The 20,827-nt window shown below is 35.4% G+C and overlaps 4 protein-coding genes across 26 annotated transcripts in view; 2 read left to right on the top strand and 2 right to left on the bottom strand.

The window, feature by feature from the left end:
- LOC108001007 (glutamate-gated chloride channel) overlaps positions 1 to 15,203 on the bottom strand; it is a 79,085-nt gene extending 63,882 nt beyond the window's left edge. For 2 of the 20 annotated variants that reach the window (XM_062085938.1, XM_062085940.1), the window contains exon 1: positions 14,639 to 15,144. The gene's annotated coding sequence lies outside the window, so the exon portion shown is untranslated. Of the gene's footprint in view, positions 1 to 14,638 lie in introns of all 20 variants that reach the window. The other 18 variants (XM_062085944.1, XM_062085946.1, XM_062085951.1 and 15 more) reach the window with 16 other exon arrangements.
- Positions 2,507 to 7,197, top strand: LOC133667417 (trypsin-1-like). The gene is made up of 2 exons (XM_062085962.1): positions 2,507 to 5,553; positions 6,187 to 7,197. The coding sequence occupies exons 1-2, from the start codon at positions 5,505 to 5,507 to the stop codon at positions 6,915 to 6,917; spliced, it is 780 nt and encodes a 259-aa protein (XP_061941946.1). The 5' UTR covers positions 2,507 to 5,504; the 3' UTR covers positions 6,918 to 7,197.
- LOC108000312 (transmembrane protease serine 2-like) lies at positions 7,774 to 16,881 on the top strand. Its single transcript, XM_062086208.1, has 7 exons — positions 7,774 to 8,083; positions 9,643 to 10,385; positions 15,624 to 15,788; positions 15,906 to 15,994; positions 16,082 to 16,340; positions 16,424 to 16,576; positions 16,666 to 16,881. The coding sequence occupies exons 1-7, from the start codon at positions 8,038 to 8,040 to the stop codon at positions 16,816 to 16,818; spliced, it is 1,608 nt and encodes a 535-aa protein (XP_061942192.1). The 5' UTR covers positions 7,774 to 8,037; the 3' UTR covers positions 16,819 to 16,881.
- On the bottom strand, positions 16,573 to 19,296 carry LOC108000375 (uncharacterized). 4 transcript variants are annotated; one of them, XM_017060692.3, is made up of 7 exons: positions 19,048 to 19,296; positions 18,447 to 18,719; positions 18,213 to 18,354; positions 18,003 to 18,136; positions 17,708 to 17,911; positions 17,332 to 17,617; positions 16,573 to 17,250 (listed from the first exon to the last, which is right to left on the bottom strand). In XM_017060692.3, exons 2-7 carry the CDS (start codon positions 18,653 to 18,655, stop codon positions 16,942 to 16,944), a joined length of 1,284 nt encoding a protein of 427 aa, XP_016916181.1. In that variant the 5' UTR covers positions 18,656 to 18,719; positions 19,048 to 19,296; the 3' UTR covers positions 16,573 to 16,941. The 4 variants fall into 4 exon arrangements, with proteins under 4 accessions (XP_016916181.1, XP_016916171.1, XP_016916165.1 ...); XM_017060682.3 differs by having other exon boundaries at positions 18,447 to 18,680; XM_017060676.3 differs by having other exon boundaries at positions 18,447 to 18,655.
- Between the last annotated feature and the right edge of the window lie 1,531 nt (positions 19,297 to 20,827).

Genomic DNA, 20,827 nt, shown 5'->3' with positions numbered 1-20,827 from the left:
AAGAAGAGGAAGAGATAATCTTTACACGCTTCGTTGTTTTATAATCTTATCACCTTTCTTTCTTTCCTTTTCTTTTTTTTTTTTTTTGATTAATTTCGAAGAAATTATCAAGCACTCGCTGTTCGCGATGATTATTCGAGAAATATTACAATTTCTTCCAACAGATTGTTCGAGGAGCGGAAGGTTCGCGTTTAGAGGAATGGAAAAATTCCATTCCGGATGCTAAATTCCAGATAACCGTTATCAGACTTGCCTAATTAATGATTCAATTAATAATTAGAACGAGAATATTATTACGCAACAGTGATAATCGAGATCGTAATCCCAAACGTGGCTCGGTTTACGGATAAATAAACCATCGAACAATCTACTCCCCGAAATGCTTCAAATTGCTCGGAATGAATTCTGTGAGAGATTAAAAATAACTTGTACGATCATTATTATTATTATTATTATTATTATTATTATTACTGATAACGATAATCTTCGATCGATCATCGCAGATATAATAGAGATTGATTGCGAAAGAAAGAAATCTTGGACGCAACGTGACTGGAAATTACTTTCTTCCTTTTTTTCCCCTTCTTTATCCCCGAGTTCTAAGAAAATTACGACTCCCTGTGATAAACTTGTCCCTCTCCTCTCTCTTTTTCTCTTTCTCTCTCTCTCTCGAACGAAAGAACGAACGGAGAAAGAACGAACGGAGATTCACTCTGTAATTTTCCAGAGAGAGAGGGGGGGAGGGAGAGGGAAGGGAAAATATAGATTTCAAACGATTAGCAGTTTCCAGTTGCGTCGCAAGGATGCAAGAATCGCGGTTACCTTAATCGGGGGATGGAAACTTTTCAGGCGCGAAGGTTGGAATTATGCGGTTATTATAAATGATCCAGATGCATATTAAATCGGCGCCCTTGACCTCGTGAACACGTATTTTCGTGATTTATCCGAGTGTCCTTCGTGCATTCCTAAAATAACAGCCGAGAGAGAGGGAGAGGGAGAGAGTCGAGAGCCGATCCCAACAAGACTTGGCACACCGAGGTTCGATAATTAAAAGCGAAATAATGGGAATAGATTTTCGCATCTGAAATTTAAATCCCGCCATTATCGCGCATGCAGATTAATCGGCATCGATTGAAACCTCCTCTGGAATCCTCCTCGGGCTGCGAAGAGAAACGAAACGAGAAAGGGATGAAACGATTTTGGAAAATTTCGATTACTCCCTCCTTTCCTTCTCCCTCCAGTTGATCCCTTCGTTGCGAATTAATCGCGCAAGAGTTATTATTCAATTGGCCGAGCATTTGCACTGCTCCATGGAGGCTAATACTCGCGGGCCAAAGGGAGGAGGAGGAGGGTAGAAAGGGGTGGCAAATGGGGTCGGTCAGTCTTCGATATCCCGTTATACGCAGCGACCAACCTTCTCCCTACTCTTTCCCTCCCTCTGACGTCACAGGGCAGACAGAGGATCAACCCCTCCCCCTTTCGTTTCGGGTCAACCGAGGTCGTTACGTTCTTCCTCCTCCCCAACACAGTTTGTATCATCCGTGAGAGGGAAATCGAGGGATGAATCGAGGAGCAGGAAGAAGAACAAGATGTTTGAAGTTATAGTTTTCTCTATTTTTTCTTTTGCCTGGGTGAGAGAGTCATCGCATGAGAACATATTTTACAGAGAGAGAGTCGTTGTCTCAACGATATCGTCAATTGTGTCGTGAGTGAAGTAACGGAGAGAAACACTGTAAAAGTGGAACCAAAGATTACTTTCCGCAGACACCGTCTCTTTAAAACGACTGTACAAAGAGTTTCGCGTGTACTTTCGATGCGTGAAAATTCGTGAAGGAATTTCCAGTCCCTCCAAAATGCGTTCGAAAAATTATAATAAAATCAACAACGGTTTATCGTTACGCCGCTCAATGTTTCAATACGTTTTATTACGGTTCTTACGGTTTCAGCGAGCGAGGGAATGGACAAGCCGTCATTGGAAACGAAATCCGTTTGATAGAGAAGGGACTGAAATAGTAAGGGACTCGTGGCCGGTGACAGCCGACTGACAGTTCTCGATAAAACTTTTCTCGACAATCGGGACGAACTGTGCCTTACCCAGGCCCAGATCGTTTGTTGCGACGTTTCCTCCGAGCTACCTCAACTTTCGAGCGTGCCGGCTTTAAAAACCGATACAAACTTTCGCGTTAATCCGCTAGGAATTCTATTCATCGCGTAATAGGTAAATGGGAACAATTGGGGATGGAATGATGGAGAGCTTGGGTCGTTCTCCTCTCAATTCGACTCCATCTTCTTGTACAGAGAGGGGAAGTGAATTTTTGAAACGATATTTTTAAAAAGAAAATATCTTTCTTCAGTTTATTTTTTCGGTGATTTTAGGGGTAAGTGAAGGATGAAATGATGGGTGGTGGAAAATAGGCGTGGAAAGGATGGAAATCATCTCCTCTTGGAATTTTAATTCCAATTATTGTAATCTAAGAAAAGTATTTCTTACGAGATTTTTCTTTTCCTGATATTCGTTTATTTCTTCGTAAAATAATCTTAGAAACAATTGACGAAATTTCAATCCTTCTATCCTCTTATTTATTAAATATTTTCTATTTATTTTTTTTTAATATCTTTTGAAATTTTTCTCTCTTGATAATCTTAGTTAGCTCTTAATTGACGAAATTTCAATCCTTCTATCCTTTTATTTATTAAATATTTTCTATTTATTTCTTTTTAAAAAATATCTTTCGAAATTTTTCTCTCTTGATAATCTTAGAAATAATTGACGAAATTTCAATCCTTCTATCCTCTTATTTATTAAATATTTTCTATTTATTTCTTTTTAGAAAATATCTTTCGAAATTTTTCTCTCTTGATATTCGTTTATTTCTTCGTAAAATAATCTTAGAAACAACCGACGAGATCGAATTTCAATTCCATCCTCTTATCTACCAAATATTTTCTTTTTAAAAATATCTTCGAGAGATTTCTCTCTCTTTCTCTCTTCATATTCCTTTATTTCTTCACAAAATAATTTCAATCCCACCCCCTTGTCCGTAAAATATTTCATGCGATGTCTTTATGAAAAAAGTAATTTCAGACGTAACCGAACGATTAAATCGAACGAAATATTTTTTGGAAAGCGAGAAAGACGGAGCCGGTTTATTTTCAACCGAATTGTCCGCCTCGAAGAATCTCGTGTACAACGCGAGAGCTTGAATAATTGACGAACCAACCTCGCCATTTCGCGACGAACATCGTACAAGGGACAACGGTATCGCTCGAGATTAATTCAAATATTTACGTACGACGCAACCTCTGTCCTTCTCACAGCCAGGTTTCGATGCTGAGAGAGAGAAAGAGAGAGAGAAATTGTACCGCGATACCGTCGACGATGGTAATAAGCAATTATACTCGTTTCCTTCCAGATAAGCGACGATAATTTTTGCTCGCTCATACATACTAAATACATATATATATATATATCGCAAAAACGACGACCCATTTCCTGGAATAGTACCAATCGTTTTCTTCACGTCTGTCTAAATATTTAGGATTTTATGATGGGTTGAAGGTGTAACTCGCGTAAACTAAGCGATGCAGTTTCTTCGAGTTTTATGACTATTCTAAAAACTCGCCTCTCAAAAATGAGGTCAATATTTGGAGATACAATTTTTTCTTCCACGTTTTATCTCTCTCTCTCTCTTTTTTTAATCGAATTTTATCGGTATATCTCGAATTCGATATTCTCGAGAGAATTTGACAACGCGCCTCGTTAATTAACCGTTCGTCCTTTGGGAGCCGAGCAACACCATCCTCGATTAATTATTAATCAAGAAGAGGATTTCTCCTTCGTAATTTCGGATGATTCACCCGAGATTGAGAATTGATCGAAGGGAAGGAAAAGTCGATTTGAAAAAATCTGATAAATATCGGTTGACAAAGTTTAAAAAAAGAAAACTTCGACTTATTTTCCACTTTGTAAATTCTTCCCTAACCTCATAATCGAATCTGCGTGTAATTCGTCGTGAAACAATAACGTCCCACCTTCCAACACTTGTAATATTTATCCGAACTATCCTTCGATTTACATTAAACGGTGCAGAAAGATGATAACAATAACAATAAAAACAATAATAATAATAATTGAGACGCGTCGAAGAGAGCTGCCACTTGACGACACGTTCCCATTGCTCGTTATCGATTGAACTATATCGTTCCCCCCCCCCCACATTCGTCGATATTATACAACAAGTTTAGGCGTATAGAAAGAGAGAGAGAGAGTTTAGAAAAGGTTTATTACTCCGCTATTTTTATTATTTAGGTTTATTATTTTTATTATTATTCCACAGCGAATTACATGCACGAAATTGTGTGTTGTTATTATATTGGGATGGAAAGGTGAGGGAGAGTTGGGAATTTTTGGAAATTGGAGAAATTCGAGATTTATATTTTTATGCAAAGTCGAATTTTTCACGCACACGGAGACTCGATTCATTCCTCGAATTCGTATACGATCGTCGATGCTTTGAATTTCGCGGGCTTTTGTGAGCGTCTTTTCAGACAGCTCGCGGCTTGAAAATATTTTCGTCGTTCATTTTGTGTTTGGTTTTTTGTTAATATGCAGTATATGGATAAAGAGTCGGAAAAGTGAACTAAAAATAATGTTACTTTGTCGTAGCGATTGTTATAATCGATGCATTTTTCGTATAATCTTGGCATTATTATCACTGCGTTTTGAACGATAAATTATCGAAATAATTTATATGGGAAAAAATAAATTTTCGCTTCGGAAATTCTATCGTTCGAGATTTCGCAAATCATTCGAATTTTTACGTCATAATCTTGAAACGATATCGATCGAAAATGAACAGCAGAAAATGGAAGCGATCACAGCGATTACTCCAAGGCGAGGTAAATATACAAAAGAGATAATTTTCGTTTCCCACTTGAACGTTCGTTGCGATGTAATTAAAATAAAAATCGATAAGCGAAAATATTTCTTAATTACGTAAAAATCGTTGGACCGATTACGAAGAAGAGGATTTCTCCTTCGTAATTTTGGATAGAAAAGGATAGAAAAGGAGAAAGAAGGAGGGGAAGAAACGAACGGAGCGGGATTCCGATTGGGGGAGAAAAAAATAAATAAAAAGAAAAAAAAACTGAAATGACGTTTTCGACGTTCTCGTGACACGTGCGTAATAATCGAACGATCCGAGCCAAGTCGATTGATCGATAGCACACTCGAAAACTAGATTAAAAGCCATCGATAATAGTTTAACTGCGCGTCTCTTGACCTCCTCTGCACAACGTAGAAATCTATTAATATATCGAGAAAGGTGATGATTCGATCGAGATAAAGCCCTCGAACCGATTCAAGAAAAAGATTTTAGATTAGTTTTCGAGATCGTTGATACTACAATTAACAACGTCGATTTTCACTATAAAAACCGGCGGATCGATTCGTGTTCGTATTCCACTTCATCGCCATCGACCAGGTGGAAAAGAAACTCTCAACGATGCGCAACCTTGTCGCCGTTCTTGCCCTCCTGGCAAGCTTGGCTGCCGGTAAGTTTTTCCGCATTCACTCTCTCTCTCTTCTCAATTTTCTCCTATTTAATCAGTAAAGTTTTACTTTTCTTCGAGAAATTTCGAAACGAGTAACAATCTTACTCTTGCAAAATTATAAAATACGTTCGTTGGATACAAACCGGTCCAAAAATGGTCGAAACGATCCAATAACAACGTTACTTCAAAATTATATTTATTCAGAAAGAATTTAGAAAGGAACGAAACTTTACTAGAGGATCGAGTAACTCTTCCAACCTTTTGCAAAATTATCTGGATACAAACCGTTCTGATGATAAAAATCTCAAAACGATCCCTTCAAGACTATTTTCGTGAGAAGAATTTGCACGATCCTTCTTCGTATATATTTAAAACCGCTTCGTTGGAGACGACATCCCACTCGAATTATTGCAAACGCTTGCATAACTTTAATTAATATTCCTTAGTCCACCACTATTAACAATTACCATCACCCTACAATAATTTCGAAAGTTCCTTTTTCAATAACCACAATAAAATCGCGCCCATCTTTCTTTGCTATCCTCGGTGTTTGCGAAGAAGTCGGCCTGTAACGTCTTGAACGATCCAAACCGACACAATCCCTGTAAGAAACATTTGTTAAAATATTCCCAGGAAACCCGGCCGATCGGTTGGACGTGGTGCAGAGGATGGACGGTCGGATCGTGGGGGGCGAGGCGACGACGATCCACGAGGCGCCGTACCAGGTCTCCCTTCGAAAGGACGGTTACCACATATGCGGTGGCAGCATCATAAGCGCCAACTGGGTGCTGACCGCTGGCCACTGCTCCTCTTACTCCCCGGCCTCGTACGAGATACGCTCCGGCTCGACCAACGTGAACTCGGGCGGCGCGCTGCACAAGGTCGAGCGGATCATCAGGCACAAGAGGTACGCGACCGATCTGAACGGCATACCGTCCAACGACATCGCCCTCTTCCGCATCCAGGGCGCGTTCGAATTCGACGCCTCGAGGAAACCGGTCCAACTCTACCAAGGGGACTCGGCCTCCCTCGTCGGCAAATACGGCTTGGTGACCGGCTGGGGGCAGACCGTCGTCAAGATTCCTGCCGTCCTCCACAAGGTCTCGGTGCCCCTCGTCCCGAAAATGGAATGCGACAAGGATTACTCGAGGTTCGGCGGCGTGCCCCAGGGCGAGTTGTGCGCCGGATTCCCGGAGGGGGGCAGGGACTCTTGCCAGGGGGACTCGGGAGGGCCGCTGGTCGTCGATGGAAATTTGGTCGGCGTCGTCTCTTGGGGCATGGGGTGCGGCACACCTAAATACCCCGGCGTGTACACGGACGTGGGTTATTACCGGGAGTGGGTGAGGGAGAACAGCGGGGTCTGAAAATTGGGGCACGATATTTTGGAACAATCGGAATTGGCGATGAAGGATATTGCTTAAGGGATTAACTCGGACGAAATGATTTCTCTTTTTCTTCCTTTTCTTTCCTATTCTCGCTTTTACGACGTTAAGTATTAAGGTTAGGTAGTTTCGAAGTATGGTAATTTTAAAACTTGTAGACGATAATCGTGTGTATATATTTGTATATGTGTAAAAATTGGTTATATTAATTGTATTAATTGTATATTAATTGTAAATAAAGATTGTACAGAGTAAATAAAAATTTTTGTTATTTATCTGTAGAAGTTGGCAGTTTACACGTGGGAATGTTCAATATTCGAAGGAAAAAAGAAAAAGAAAAAAAATGTGTGGTTTTTGATATTGCTTTTAAATTGGAAATTGTTATTTTTTTTTTTTATTTCTCGAAATATTATATATATTTTTTTTTTAACGAGTCGTGGAACTTTGACAATTAATCTAAACGTGACAAAAAAAAGATCGCGATTATCTTAGAATCGAATAGATTTATATGAAGCTGATCTCGAGATGAACGAGCAACTATCGTAAATAACAATTTCAACGCGCGATTAACGATATAATTTCCGCGATAAGAGACGATTGCGTTGCAAATACCAAATCATTTATCCAATTGTCGCGATTTCGAGCGTATCGAGTGATAATTGGTATAATGATTTTCATTTCAGGGATCGAATGCACCTGAGATAGCGATGATAATGAAGAAAGAATATATCTATATTGGTTTATCGCTTGTCGTACGTGTGTGTGGGTCGTTCCATTTTTCGTACACATTTACATTTCTTTATTTGAATATTCCGATTGAATATTCCGTTGATTCTTTCCAAGATTTTATCGACAAAACGAAAGAAAGAAACGAAGAAGAGGAGAGATGTCTGTGGATTACATCGATCAATTTCGTATTATAAATCCTCGTAGATCAAATGGATTTAAGAATACTTAATCTGGCTTTTTTTGTTTAATAGCCCACTTATCGATGGATAACACATTTTGCACGAGATATTTGCATCACACGCGATATTCATTTTCGTATAAATAAGGTAGGAATTTTAGGAAAAGGCAGCAGTTCGATCCAAATCGCGACAAGATGTACGGCAAACTGAATTTGTTGGCACTAGTCGCCATCGCGACAGGTAATTGTTCAATTCTCAATTGTTATTCATTTTTCTAAGCAATATTTGCTTTAAAAACTTTAACATTCGATTTTTTTCATCTTTTACTTTAATCCTTCTCTATACTTCCTCTGTTAAGATGAATCTTGTTTTTCTCCAATAATTGAATTATCTATATCTTCAATAGTAAAGTTTTCATGTTCAAGAAAGAATGTTAATTCAACTTCTTCCTCTTCTTAATTTAATTCTTCTCTATATCAAGATGAATCTTGTTTTTCTCCAATAAACAGTTATTTATATCTTTAATTTCCCAAACATTCACATTTTTCATGTTCAAGAAAGAATGTTAATTCAACTTCTTCTTCTTCTTAATTTAATTCTTCTCTGTATCAAGATGAATCTTATTTTTCTCCAATAAACAGTTACATATATCTTTAATTCTCCAAATATTCACATTTTTCATTCAAATTTCACATTTTTTGTTCAAAAAAACAATATTAATTCAACTTCTTTCTCTTTTCAATTTAATTCTCCTCTGTATCAAGAATCTTATTTTTCTTCAATAAACTAATTAACTATATCTTTAATTTTATAAATACTTACATTTTTCATGTTCAAAAAAGAATGTTAGTTCAAATTTCAACTTCTTCCTCTTCTTAATTTAATTCTTTGCTATACCAAGATGAATCTTGTTTTTCTTCAATAAACTAATTAATTATATCTTTAATTCTCTAAACACTTACATTTTTCATGTTCAAAAAAGAATGTTAGTTCAAATTTCAACTTCTTCCTCTTTTCAATTTAATTCTCTTCTATACCAAGATGAATCTTGTTTTTCTTCAATAAACTAATTAATTATATCTTTAATTCTCTAAACACTTACATTTTTCATATTCAAAAAAGAATGTTAGTACAAAATTCAACTTCTTCCTCTTTTCAATTTAATTCTCTTCTATGCCAAGATAAATTTTGTTTTTCTTCAATAAACTAATTAACTATATCTTTAATTCTCTAAATGTTCAAATTTTTCATGTTCAAAAGGAATGTTAGTTCAAATTTCAACTTCTTCCTCTTTTCAATTTAATTCTTCTCTATACCAAAATAACTTTTGTTTTCTCCAAATATTTATATTTTTCATGTTCAAAAAACAATGTTAATTCAACTTCTTTTCAATTTAATTCTCTTCTATACCAAGATGAATCTTGTTTTTCTTCAATAAACTATATCTTTAATTCTCCAAAGACTTACATTTTTCATGTTCAAAAAAGAATGTTACTTCAAAATTCAACTTCTTCCTCTTCTCAATTTAATTCTCTCCTATACCAATATCTTCTTTGTCTTCAATAAACTAATTAACTATATCTTTAATTCTCCAAATGTTCAAATTTTCAAAAAAGAATATTAATTCAAAACTTAACCTCTTCCTCTTCTCAATTTAATTCTCTTCTCTGTACCAATCTTGTATTTTCCCCTCTCCTAAGTTCCCTCTCCACATTCTTTCATCACCGCATTCTCTTCGCTAAAAAACGCGTTCAAACGCGTTTTCGTTTCTCGTTCTGAAAAAGAAAACGTTTCGTTAGCGAGCCCGATGTCGAAACCTGTGCTGAACCCTCTCACCCCGACCGGGCAGATAATCGGCGGTACGGACGCGCGGATCGAGGAGGTGCCCCACCAGGTATCCCTTCAGAGTTTCGGCTTCGGCTTCTGCGGCGGCAGCATCATCTCGAACGAGTGGGTGGTGACGGCCGCCCATTGCATGTCCTACCCAGCCGAGTGGCTCACGGTCCGCGCTGGAACCGCGACCAAATCCTCGGGCGGGAGTACCCACGGCGTTGCCGAGATAATCGTGCACGAGAATTACTATACGAACCGTTACGGCGTGCCTGAGAACGACGTGGCCGTGTTGAGAGTGAAGACTCCGTTCAAGTTGGACGCGACCCGCCAACCCATCCAACTGTTCAAGCAGAACGAAGAGTCCGTAGTAGGTGTCGGCGCTGTCATCACTGGATGGGGCTCGGTTACGGAAGGTGGCAGCACGACCGAGATACTTCAAACGGTCACCGTGCCGATCGTTTCCAAGAGCTCGTGCGACCAAGCCTACAAATCGTACGGGGGCCTTCCTTCCGGCCAAATATGCGCCGCTCTGCCCGAGGGTGGAAAGGATGCCTGCCAAGGCGACTCTGGCGGCCCGATGACCATCCACGGCCGTCTCGCGGGCCTCGTCTCTTGGGGCTACGGCTGCGCAAGGCCCGGATACCCAGGCGTCCACACCGAAGTAGCCGCCTTCAGCGATTGGATCGCCTCCAAGACCGGAATCACGGTGTGAAAACGGTTCCGCGATGAAAGCTTTCCCTTCTCTCGCTCGTGTCTCTTCCGTGTGAAACGTTCTTTGTCGCGCGAAAAATTTCAAAAAAAAAAAAAAAGAAAGAAAGGGAAGGCACTCGTTCAATTAGAAAGATTGATTTTCTCTTTGATATCGTTGTAAGTAGTATCTTGTAAATTTTATTCTGTTTTTTCTTTTTTATATTGTTCAGTATATAAAGATTATTATCGTAGAATGTAATAAAAAATTCGTTCGATTCGAAATATCAAATTTTTTTTTACCTCGAAAATACTATTATTTTTATATGTGTAGAGGTTATGTTTCTTCTATATGTATAGAGATTATGTTTCTTTTATATGTATAGAGGTTATGTTTCTTCTATATGAATAAAGGTTATGTTTAATTCAAAATATTTTATATATATAATTTGCTCTGTAATATTGTTCCATTTCGATATATCGAAATCGGAAATTTTCTCCTTATAGCGACACGTGCAACGAAGCTGCAATGTTTTCGAACAAACGTTTCGCGGGTTCGAATTAATTCCCCCTTCGCTGTGGCAAACAAGGTCCCCGATTCAATCTCGACTAATGCGCTAACCTTATTCCGGGACTTCCAGTCGGAAACTACGGGGAAAGCGCGCGCCTTTCATTAACAAATTGCACCGAGTGTCGCCGAGACGATATCGAGGAAACATCGTCTGAACGAATTCTAAGGGAATTTCTGGTTTCGGTGTCGTGGCGTGAAATGATCAGGCGAGGAATGATCGATTAAATTTTCGAAACATCGACCGAGCTAATTCGAGACGTGTATGTATTATACTCGACGTAGCAATGTTATCGACGGATTAACGAGACTCGTCAAGATTAAGCGATCAGATATTTGCCAAAATTAATTTTCCGTTTTGTCACCGAACCAACTTTCGTATAATCGTTGATTGTATGATTCAATTTGTTATTTTTTTCCTTCTTCTTCTTCTTCTTCTTTTTTATCGTTCATCCGCGCGATTTTCGAGTCTCGATGCGAGCAAGATTTGCAAAGTTCGCACAAATAGCGCAATCAACGGAACGAAGTACACGTTCATAAGTTTGTTGGAATGGAATTGGAGTTCCAGTTTTATGTGGGTTAAACGCGTCTGAGATTCGAGATTATCGACTAGCGAGGATCGGAAACGCTGGCCAAAAAATAAATTTCCAACATTAATCGTTCGTGTGTCGCGACAAAATGTGTACACGAAGAGGATAAATGATTGGACAACTTTTTTTGTATCGCGAAATTGTATGTTTCCAAAAATGGAACAATAATTTTCGAGAATGTTTTTAACAAAGGTTAGGTTAGTCACAATTTTAATCGTTATAACTCGTATCGATCGTGTCTCCATCCATTCTTCGATCGATTTATCCAGATTATCTCGAATCGATCGATCGTTGCAAAGTTCGACGAACGAGAGAAAGGAGACAAGAAAGCAAACGGTGAAAAGCACGAGCAAGGACCAGTCGATAAATTATTTTTAGACCGTTTGCTTGGCCCCAACGCGGAATTAACGATCGAACCTAGGAAACGAGGACGATACGATCGAGGTCAGTTGCGATTACCCTGCGAGGAAACGATACGTTTACCTTGAACATCGGATCTTTCTTGCGGCGACCCCTTAGCCGCGTAAAGGATATGTATGTCGCATAAAGGGACGCTCTTTTCGATTATATATCACTCCTTTCTTTAAATAATAACTCACGCGTGCGTGTCCGTCCTTCGTGACAAGAATACAAATATTAAATTTCTCTTAAATTTTTGAAAACGAGAAACGAGATCATCCTGATTTGACGAAAATTGTTCTCGAAGAAAACTTTCGATATCGTGACTTAATATGTTTTTTTTTTTTCGAATTCTATTATCCCATTGACCGTATAATATTAGTTTAACACACGTACACACTTTTAATCGATATTTATAGAAGCTTTTCAATATTTATAGACCGACGGTCTTGATATTTATAAAGGCGATGGAAGAACATTAAAAGATAAAAGAGAAGGGAAAAAAGAAAAAATATATACGACAGAAAGACATCAAATGAGCGATTATTTGTTTCTATCGAGTAAAAGGAAACAAAATCTGATAATTGAATATATTCTCGCATCGTATCATTTGATATACCTTTGTTGCAAGCAAAATTGGAGAAAGCAAAAGGAAACGGTACAAGCAAAATGTACATAGTTTGGTCAGTAGGAGAGCGTGTGAACTTTTGACCTCGACACTAGAAGCGCGTGCCAACCCCAATAGAATCAACTTTCTCGAAACATTCCTACAATCCCTTCCTACCTAACCTAACCTCCGTTCTTAATTATTATGTTCCAATTTCGTTCGAATCTCATCGTAAATGAATTATTGTCAAGAATAAAAATCTTTTATGTGAAAAACTTATTCTATGTACTTATTGACAATATGTCGCATCGAATAAATAATTACATCAAATATAAAACAGGACGCGATGCGCTTGTTGTCTTTCTAGCTATAGAAAGCTGAATCGTTTTTACACGTACCGATAATATATACGAGGACAATCTTTTCATAAGGTTGCAACACACGTAAAATTGACAAAGTCGATGCGATATACATGTGTAAATGAATATGCATGCAGGTAGCAACATCACTCACGACTCACTGAAAATTTCATCTTTGAAAATGTAATTAATCGCGTACGTGCTTAATATCGAAGGAAGAAAGCCCTGCGTGGCTCGAGTATCCTCGGGTATCCTCGAGCATTCTCGAGTGTCCTCGAGCGAGGCTCGATCGTATGTTTTATAAAACTACAAATATGAACTGTGTCCATCGACCTTCGTTATACATCTACTTACACTGTTCGTTCTTTTGTAGCTTGTTAACTCCTTATTCAATCCTACATCTACACGTCTTCTTTCCGACAAAGTCATAGAAAAAAGAATCATAAAAAAAATTTCTTAATGATCGGATTAAATTCTAACCTAACCTAATTTAACCTGATTCGCGTAATAAATATATGATTGATTATATTTTCGCGTTCATATTTTCGAAACAACAAAACTTTTCAGATGCACGATTTAGTTAAATGATAGTTGAGAATCGTTGATTTTTAAAACTATTTCAAATGACAATCGATTTTTTTATCGTATTGTTAAGAAACCGAAATAATCGTTTTGCATTTATTTCGTTCGGAATCAAAACAAATTGCGATAGAAATGATGTCATAACATACGAACTTCTTAACGCCAAGCAATACTATGCTTACTCTATATCACAAAATATTGGCTTGCGATCATTTTAGTTTATATGTTCGATTAATTTATTTCGGGTAGCGTGACTACGTTCGTAACAATGTGTGAACAAAAATATTACTACATGTTTGAAGTTTATATAGAAACAAAACGTTAAAAAATCCGAATGATGTTTAATTTCAAGGTTATCTTTAACTACGAATTAGAAATATAATCAAAATTTTAAACTTTAAGAAAAAGATTTTAAAAAAGAAATTTAACACGCGATAAATATCGCTATATATTAATATATATTTTAAATACTTGCTTGATTGATGTTTGATAAACAATTCGATAAGTATCGATTCAATATGGCTGATCAAATATCGAATAATAATATCGATAAAATATCGAAACAATGAAATGTTTAAATCAAAAGACTTTCTCGAGATCGAAATGAATTCGATCGAATGAAACTAAAATGACATCGATTGACACGGACAAAAATTAATTAGATTTATTTCAATTATTTCGAATAACCATTCTATCTATTCAATTTGTTCTACGAATTATGCTTATTATGAAAATATAATTAATTTAGAAAAAGATTTTAATAAAAAGTTTTTTTAGCATCGTTCTCGATCTCTTTTTCATTGAAACATCATGAGATCTTCGAATATTGTTCAATGTTTATTTACAAGTATGTACAGTAGTTGAAATAAAAAATGCGTCATAGGCTTCGTTTTATCGAATTCAAACATAATTTGAGTCAACAATATGAAATTTATGTATTATATTTCATTATCGAAGAAAATGCGATTTTAAAATATGAAAAATCTGATATAGAGAAATATCTATCGTAGAATAAAATAATTTTCATTCACGCAAAGACATATTATGGATCAAAGGATCGCGACATTGATCGATATTAACAAATTCAAGTGTTCATTTTCGCACAGAAATTCAAAGATTCCCGTTATGTCACTCGCGAATGCAAATTTGGCACATGACCAAAAGACTCACCGAAATGATGCTCTCTGGTAACGCGTCCGTTTAGAAACTTGGTCGCTGATTCGTCGATTCGTTTCAAAAATTAACCTGACCTTCTATTTGTCGGATTGAAAAAGAGACTGTGAGATTCGGGAAGGCCATCCGAAATCAAGTCCAGGATGTAACACAATCAAGAGAAACGTAGTTAGATAAATGTATGCGGAAAATAGTCGCACAGAAAGACGTCAACAGAGACGCACACCCGACCGCGATAACTTTTAGACTGAGGGTTGTTTCGGCGCGATACTACTACACCGCCACCCCTCGACCAGCCGGCTCACTAGACACCAGACCGACGCACCGCCGAACTATCGTGAACCAACGCAACTACGAATCATTCGACACCTCTTTCGCTACTAGAACTATTGTTTCGCGAAACGATTGGCTTTTATCTAAAATTTACACTAGTTTTTTTTACTCTTCGAGGTCGTTACATCATTTCGACCAAATATTTTCAATTTATTTTCCTTTCGAGTCATTCTGTAAAGAATTTTATAATTGCTAATTCCTATTTAAATAATTAACGTCTATTGAAAAATTAAACGAGAAATTTACCGCGAAAAAAACGATATGTCGCGATATTCGACGCGTCGAACGAATATCGCATCGTATCGTATCGTATCGTATCGAATAGTTTTTTACGTTTTTTCCAGCGAGTTTATGAAATGTGATTGTCGTGCATTTATCCTGGTACACGTAATCTTACGATAACGATACTATAATTTTACACCGCTATACTAAATTCTTGCATAATTATGCCTAGCACCGTTCCATCTTTCGATAAGTTGCAACGATATATTGCGCTATTGGCATGCAAAGTTCACTCAACGTTGGTTATTTTCGAACACGTAAACTACATTCGATATGGATGAATTTCTTTTCTACAAAATTTTCCTTTTATTTCTCGGATGTGAGTATTCTATTTTCGCGAATACTTTAATGTGACAAACAAATCTAGTTTCGTATTACAAGCGGGAAAAGCGGTGTAAATGAAATTTATAAAAACAATTATTTGACGAAGTTTTCGAATATCTTCTTAGTGAGAACGAGCGAGCAGAAACTTTCTTCGGAAGATCGAATCGTCGATGGAGCATTTATCAACATCACGAATGTTCCATACATGGCAAGTAATCCATTTTCTTTTTTTTTTTAGATTAGAAAAAAAAAGTCCCTTTTTCACATGTAACTGAAAATTCGCTGGTTAAGAGAAGAAAATTAATAAAATGATTGTTTACAATAGTTATCGTACAGAGTAAATAATAATCATGCATGCGGCGCTGCTATCATTAATAAAGAATGGGGACTAACTGCCGCTCATTGCGTTACTCCGTAAGAAGTTTTTTTTCTTTTTTTTTTAAGATCAAGCTTTCTACTCTCCATTTTATCATATTTAATATCATATAATTGATTCAACAGATTTACCAATAATCCCTCAGTTTCGCTCAGCGTCCGTAGCGGATCTAACAGACACGATTTCGGTGGAATTATTCACAATATAACGAAATTCTCTTATCACGAAAAATATAACGATCAGAACAACGATTACGACATTGCGGTATTCAAAGTCTATCCGCCATTCGATTTTAACAACACGACACAACCCGTCAAATTGCCTGAAAACATTAAATTTTTTAACACAAATTGGGGTTTAATTGCTGGTTGGGGTTACTTTATCGTAAGTTCATTTGTAAAGAATAATTTAAAAAAAAAAAAAAAAAAGAAAAAGAACGAAACTGTAACGAACAATAGACCTTATAGGATTTCGATCCGATGTTATCGGAAAAGCTACAATACGTTATCGTACCGAAAGTGAACAGAGAAACGTGCATAAAGGATTATAAAGGCAGATATGAAGTAACAGAGCATCAAGTCTGTTATGGATTTTCACAAGGAGGGAAAGACGCGTGTAAAGTAAATTACAATTTATTTTAAAATAATTATAAAATTGCTAATCACTGTTTAAAATTCATTCTGACTAAGTATCATTGATTTTATAATAGGGCGATTCCGGTGGTCCACTGGTTAATAATTTCACTGTAATCGGTATAACTTCGTGGGGCTACGAATGTGGCGTACCAGACTCACCTGGCGTCTACACCAATGTGATCGATCTACTAGGATGGATTAAAAATAAAATTAGATCGATTCAATAATTCTCAATCAATCCTGTTTTGCAGTTTGAAATTATCAGAAATAAATATTTCTTACACAAGAAATGGTTGAAGTTAATATTGGTGAAAAACTTAATCACATTAAAATGTATCGTCCAATATTTCTCATACACTTTTATTCGGTATAATTAACTCAACGCTTTTCTCATCACTAGATATAACAAATCTGGCTTTCTTATAGTTGGAAAGATTCATTTTCCTCTGAGTTGACCACACCTCGTAACCGAGTTTGTAAAACTTTGGTAAACGATCGAAACATCCAGCATCAGCCAACGAATCGTTATACTCCCATTGTTTGTTCATTAATTTGTGCGCGTGTCTTTTCTTCGATGCCTTCAATCTTGAATCTTCCAACATAATTAACCTCGTCGGTAAACTTATTCTTTTCTCTAATAGCGCAAGAAAATACTGTATCTAAAAAAAAAAAAAATTTATATTTTGTACAAATATATAGCTCGCGCGTTCAATAATTTAACTCGATATTTCAATTATTACCTGCATATGAAACATGGGAAATGGAACAACAACAGTCGGTACGCCAACGATACACATCGTGGGATGGTTAATGTTAATTAAATGTTTATATAAAGGAGTTATAAAATTATTATCCACCTGTATTTCGCAACTTTCGTCTAAAAATGGAAAGCTATATCGATATCCCGTGCAAAACATGAATACGTCCGCTGTGACAAAGCTTTGATCGTTCAAAAAAATTTTTTCTTTCTCTATTCTTTCTACGCCTAACACCTCGATTATGTTCGATGGCAGATTGCTATTTAACCTGAATGTAATGAAAATTTTTAATTTTTATCGTAGCTGTAACCTATTGTTCGACGACAATCGTCGTTCAGAAATGATTACAAATAAATACCTTTCGTTGTTGTGACTCAAATATATTCGAGTTACGTGGTTAACCAAATCAAGAGCAATATCGATTCCGGAAGCCGCTGCGCCCAAAATTAAAACGCTCTTACCGGAGAAATCTTCTGGTTTTCTGTATGAATGACTGTGTATTACGGTACCCGAAAAATTTTCCATTCCTGGTATCTTTGGAATATAAGGATCGAAATAATGTCTAAATAATATAACGGATATAGGAAAAAAAGAGAACAAAAATTAGATCCTTTAAATCGTTCATGTTAAATATTAGAAAAAAAAAGACGCACCCATTGCAAATAATCACAGCGTTAAAAATAATTTCCTCCTGTTGCTTCGTTTTTAACATTTTTATTCGAACAACCCATTCTTCTTTGTCTCGGATTGATTTTTTCAATCGGACAGATTCGACCCTTGTACCGAACTATAATATCATATCTTCTTAATGGTAAATAATTTTCAAGTATTTATAAATAAATGCGAGATATATTTGCTCTTACTTGAATATATTTTAATAAATCAAAATGTTTCGCGTAATTTTGTAAATAAGTTCGAACTTCTTGATGTGTCACGCAACAGGGCTCTTCAGCGTTCAATCTCTGGTAATCGGGAAAATTCATAATTTTCGCTGGTAAATTCGTTCTATAATAAAAGTGAAAATTTCGATATTTGAATTGCACAAACACGTTTCAAATAAAATTAATGAAAAAATATTGCACGGAGTTGAATTGAACCTTAGATCCCGATACATGCTCGAATGAACAGGCAAACCATTTTCATCGACTTCAGTTGCTTCTTTGTAAATCCACGTGCCACCGATATCATTTGTTTGTTCATAAACTTTCAATTCGAAATTTGAATTTGGAGCGAAATGTCTTGCTGCGCAAAGGCCGGCTGCGCCAGCTCCTATCACGCACACTTTCGCTCTCGATAATTCAGCCATCTGCAATTCGTGCGTAACCTATGTGCTAATAAAAGTTTGATATCATCGAAAGAACTAAATTTTTCTACAAAAAAGAAAAAAAAACGACGATTTTTTTTTACATCCTTCAATATGTAATATATATATAAATTGATTGATAATGTGCTTATGAATGGATTCATGAAAAATTAAGAAATAACACCTACAATTGTCATTATTTCGTACAATTAATTATTTCAATCGGATATAAAATTATTTTTAGTAAGTACAATTGTATTTACAATTCGAAAAAGAGGAAATCGAAAAGGAAATCGCGAATTATTGTTATTAAAATATGAACTGTTATCTTTGCGAGTATATCGAAAACACGAAATAGCTTTTGGTTAAGTCTACTAGTAGCACTTACGACTTACACTGTATTATAAACGATAATATTTTATGCACCTAACACGAAAGTTTGATTTCCGTCGACAAAATTATAGCTCTCGTTCGTTGCTCTCTTATTTTATATTCTTAAAAAAAAAGAAGGAATTTAAACGAAGAAAGAAGAAGTAGAAACGGAAAAAATAAAAAACCTCAAACTTATCTATACAATATTATCACAATCACAATTACTATATGCGGTTTGAGAAATGACACTTTTGATAAAATTTTCAACATCTGTAAACATACATATCTTATATTTAAACTATTCCAACAGTGGAAGTAAAATATTTATTAGTAGTATTTCTTATAACATTACCATGTAAATAATCATAACATTAACTTGATAATCTATATTAATGCTCGATTTTATTATATACCTAGTATTGAGCAAGTAATTGTAAAAATCTCCTTGTTACAATGGTATATTTCTGTATGTGGTTTTCAGTCGATATCATATTAATCAAAACGAAGATATTAAATAATTTAATGATTCTATGTATGGTAATTAATTACTTTTATGCACATATATCGAATGAAATACGCAAATTTTTTTAATTAATTATATATATATAAAATATTATATATATATATGACACAAAAGAAATGTTGTGTCATCAATTTTGCTTCGTTAAAAACACGTTTAATCTCGTCTCAATGGTCAAAATTAGGCTGTATGTAATCAAGATATAAAATGTTCTCATATTTTCATCCTTGTAGCTTGTTTCTTTATCAATGAATTCCTTATTATTTAACTTGATTCGAATAATTCTTATATACAGATCATTCAAATATATCAATTTACCTTCAAATAAAAAGAACAAAGAAATCGAAGTAGAACCTGTTCCAATCCACTTATCAATAATTCGCAATTCATCACTTCACAACTTTTTGTTTTGTACGATGTTCATCGAGCATCGATATATCCGATTTTTTTACATCATCACAATAAACATCAAACGATCTGCAACTGTTACATGAAATTCGCAACAACTTTTTATTGCGATTAAAACATACTCGTTCATTTTTAATTGGAAATGCAATATAAAAATTTGATCAATATCGATCATTATTATGTACAAATCGTCATATTGCTTATTCGAATTCATTTTTTTTTCTTTTTCCTTAATAATAATAACAAAAATTCATTCTTTCTTTGCGTAAAACATTCGATTTTATAAGTTTCGTGATTTTTTTTTTTAAATCATCAGCAAAATAGATTAATAGAGAAAGGTTAATGCGTAGATACATATAAATATACAGAAAAATAAACTTGATCTAGAATCAATAAATCCATGATGATGTAAAATTGGTCAAACAATATAATAAAAAATATAAAAATAAAAAAAAAAAAGGTTTGTTATGAGATTATAAATAAGAATTCCTTTTAAGTAACGAGTACATTAAAAGTTATGCAATAAATGTTTTAAATTGATTTCTTAATTCTTTTTGAAATATAAACATTTAAAAAAAAAATGTTTTTTATCTATATCAAAATACAAATAATATTTGATGCAATATTATTGACATTGTTTCATTTATATATCAAAAAATAATGATAAATAAATAAATAAATAAAAGTCTAACGTTATTCTTCTTATTTTGAAAGACCATTTTGCTAAACTTTATTCCTCGATAAAAAATAATCTCGATTCTCGTCTCTCTTACTTATACTCAGTCTATTTCGGTATAATATATCTGTAATCACTATGCATTTCTCTTATATGTGCCAATATTTAATTTAATGTTAAATATCTCAGTTAGTGAAAA

The sequence above is a fragment of the Apis cerana genome, linkage group LG15 (assembly GCF_029169275.1).
Source record: "Apis cerana isolate GH-2021 linkage group LG15, AcerK_1.0, whole genome shotgun sequence".
NCBI lineage: Eukaryota > Metazoa > Arthropoda > Insecta > Hymenoptera > Apidae > Apis > Apis cerana.
The sequence above is the reverse complement of the archived record's forward strand: the minus strand, read 5'-3'. Positions and strand labels throughout refer to the sequence as shown.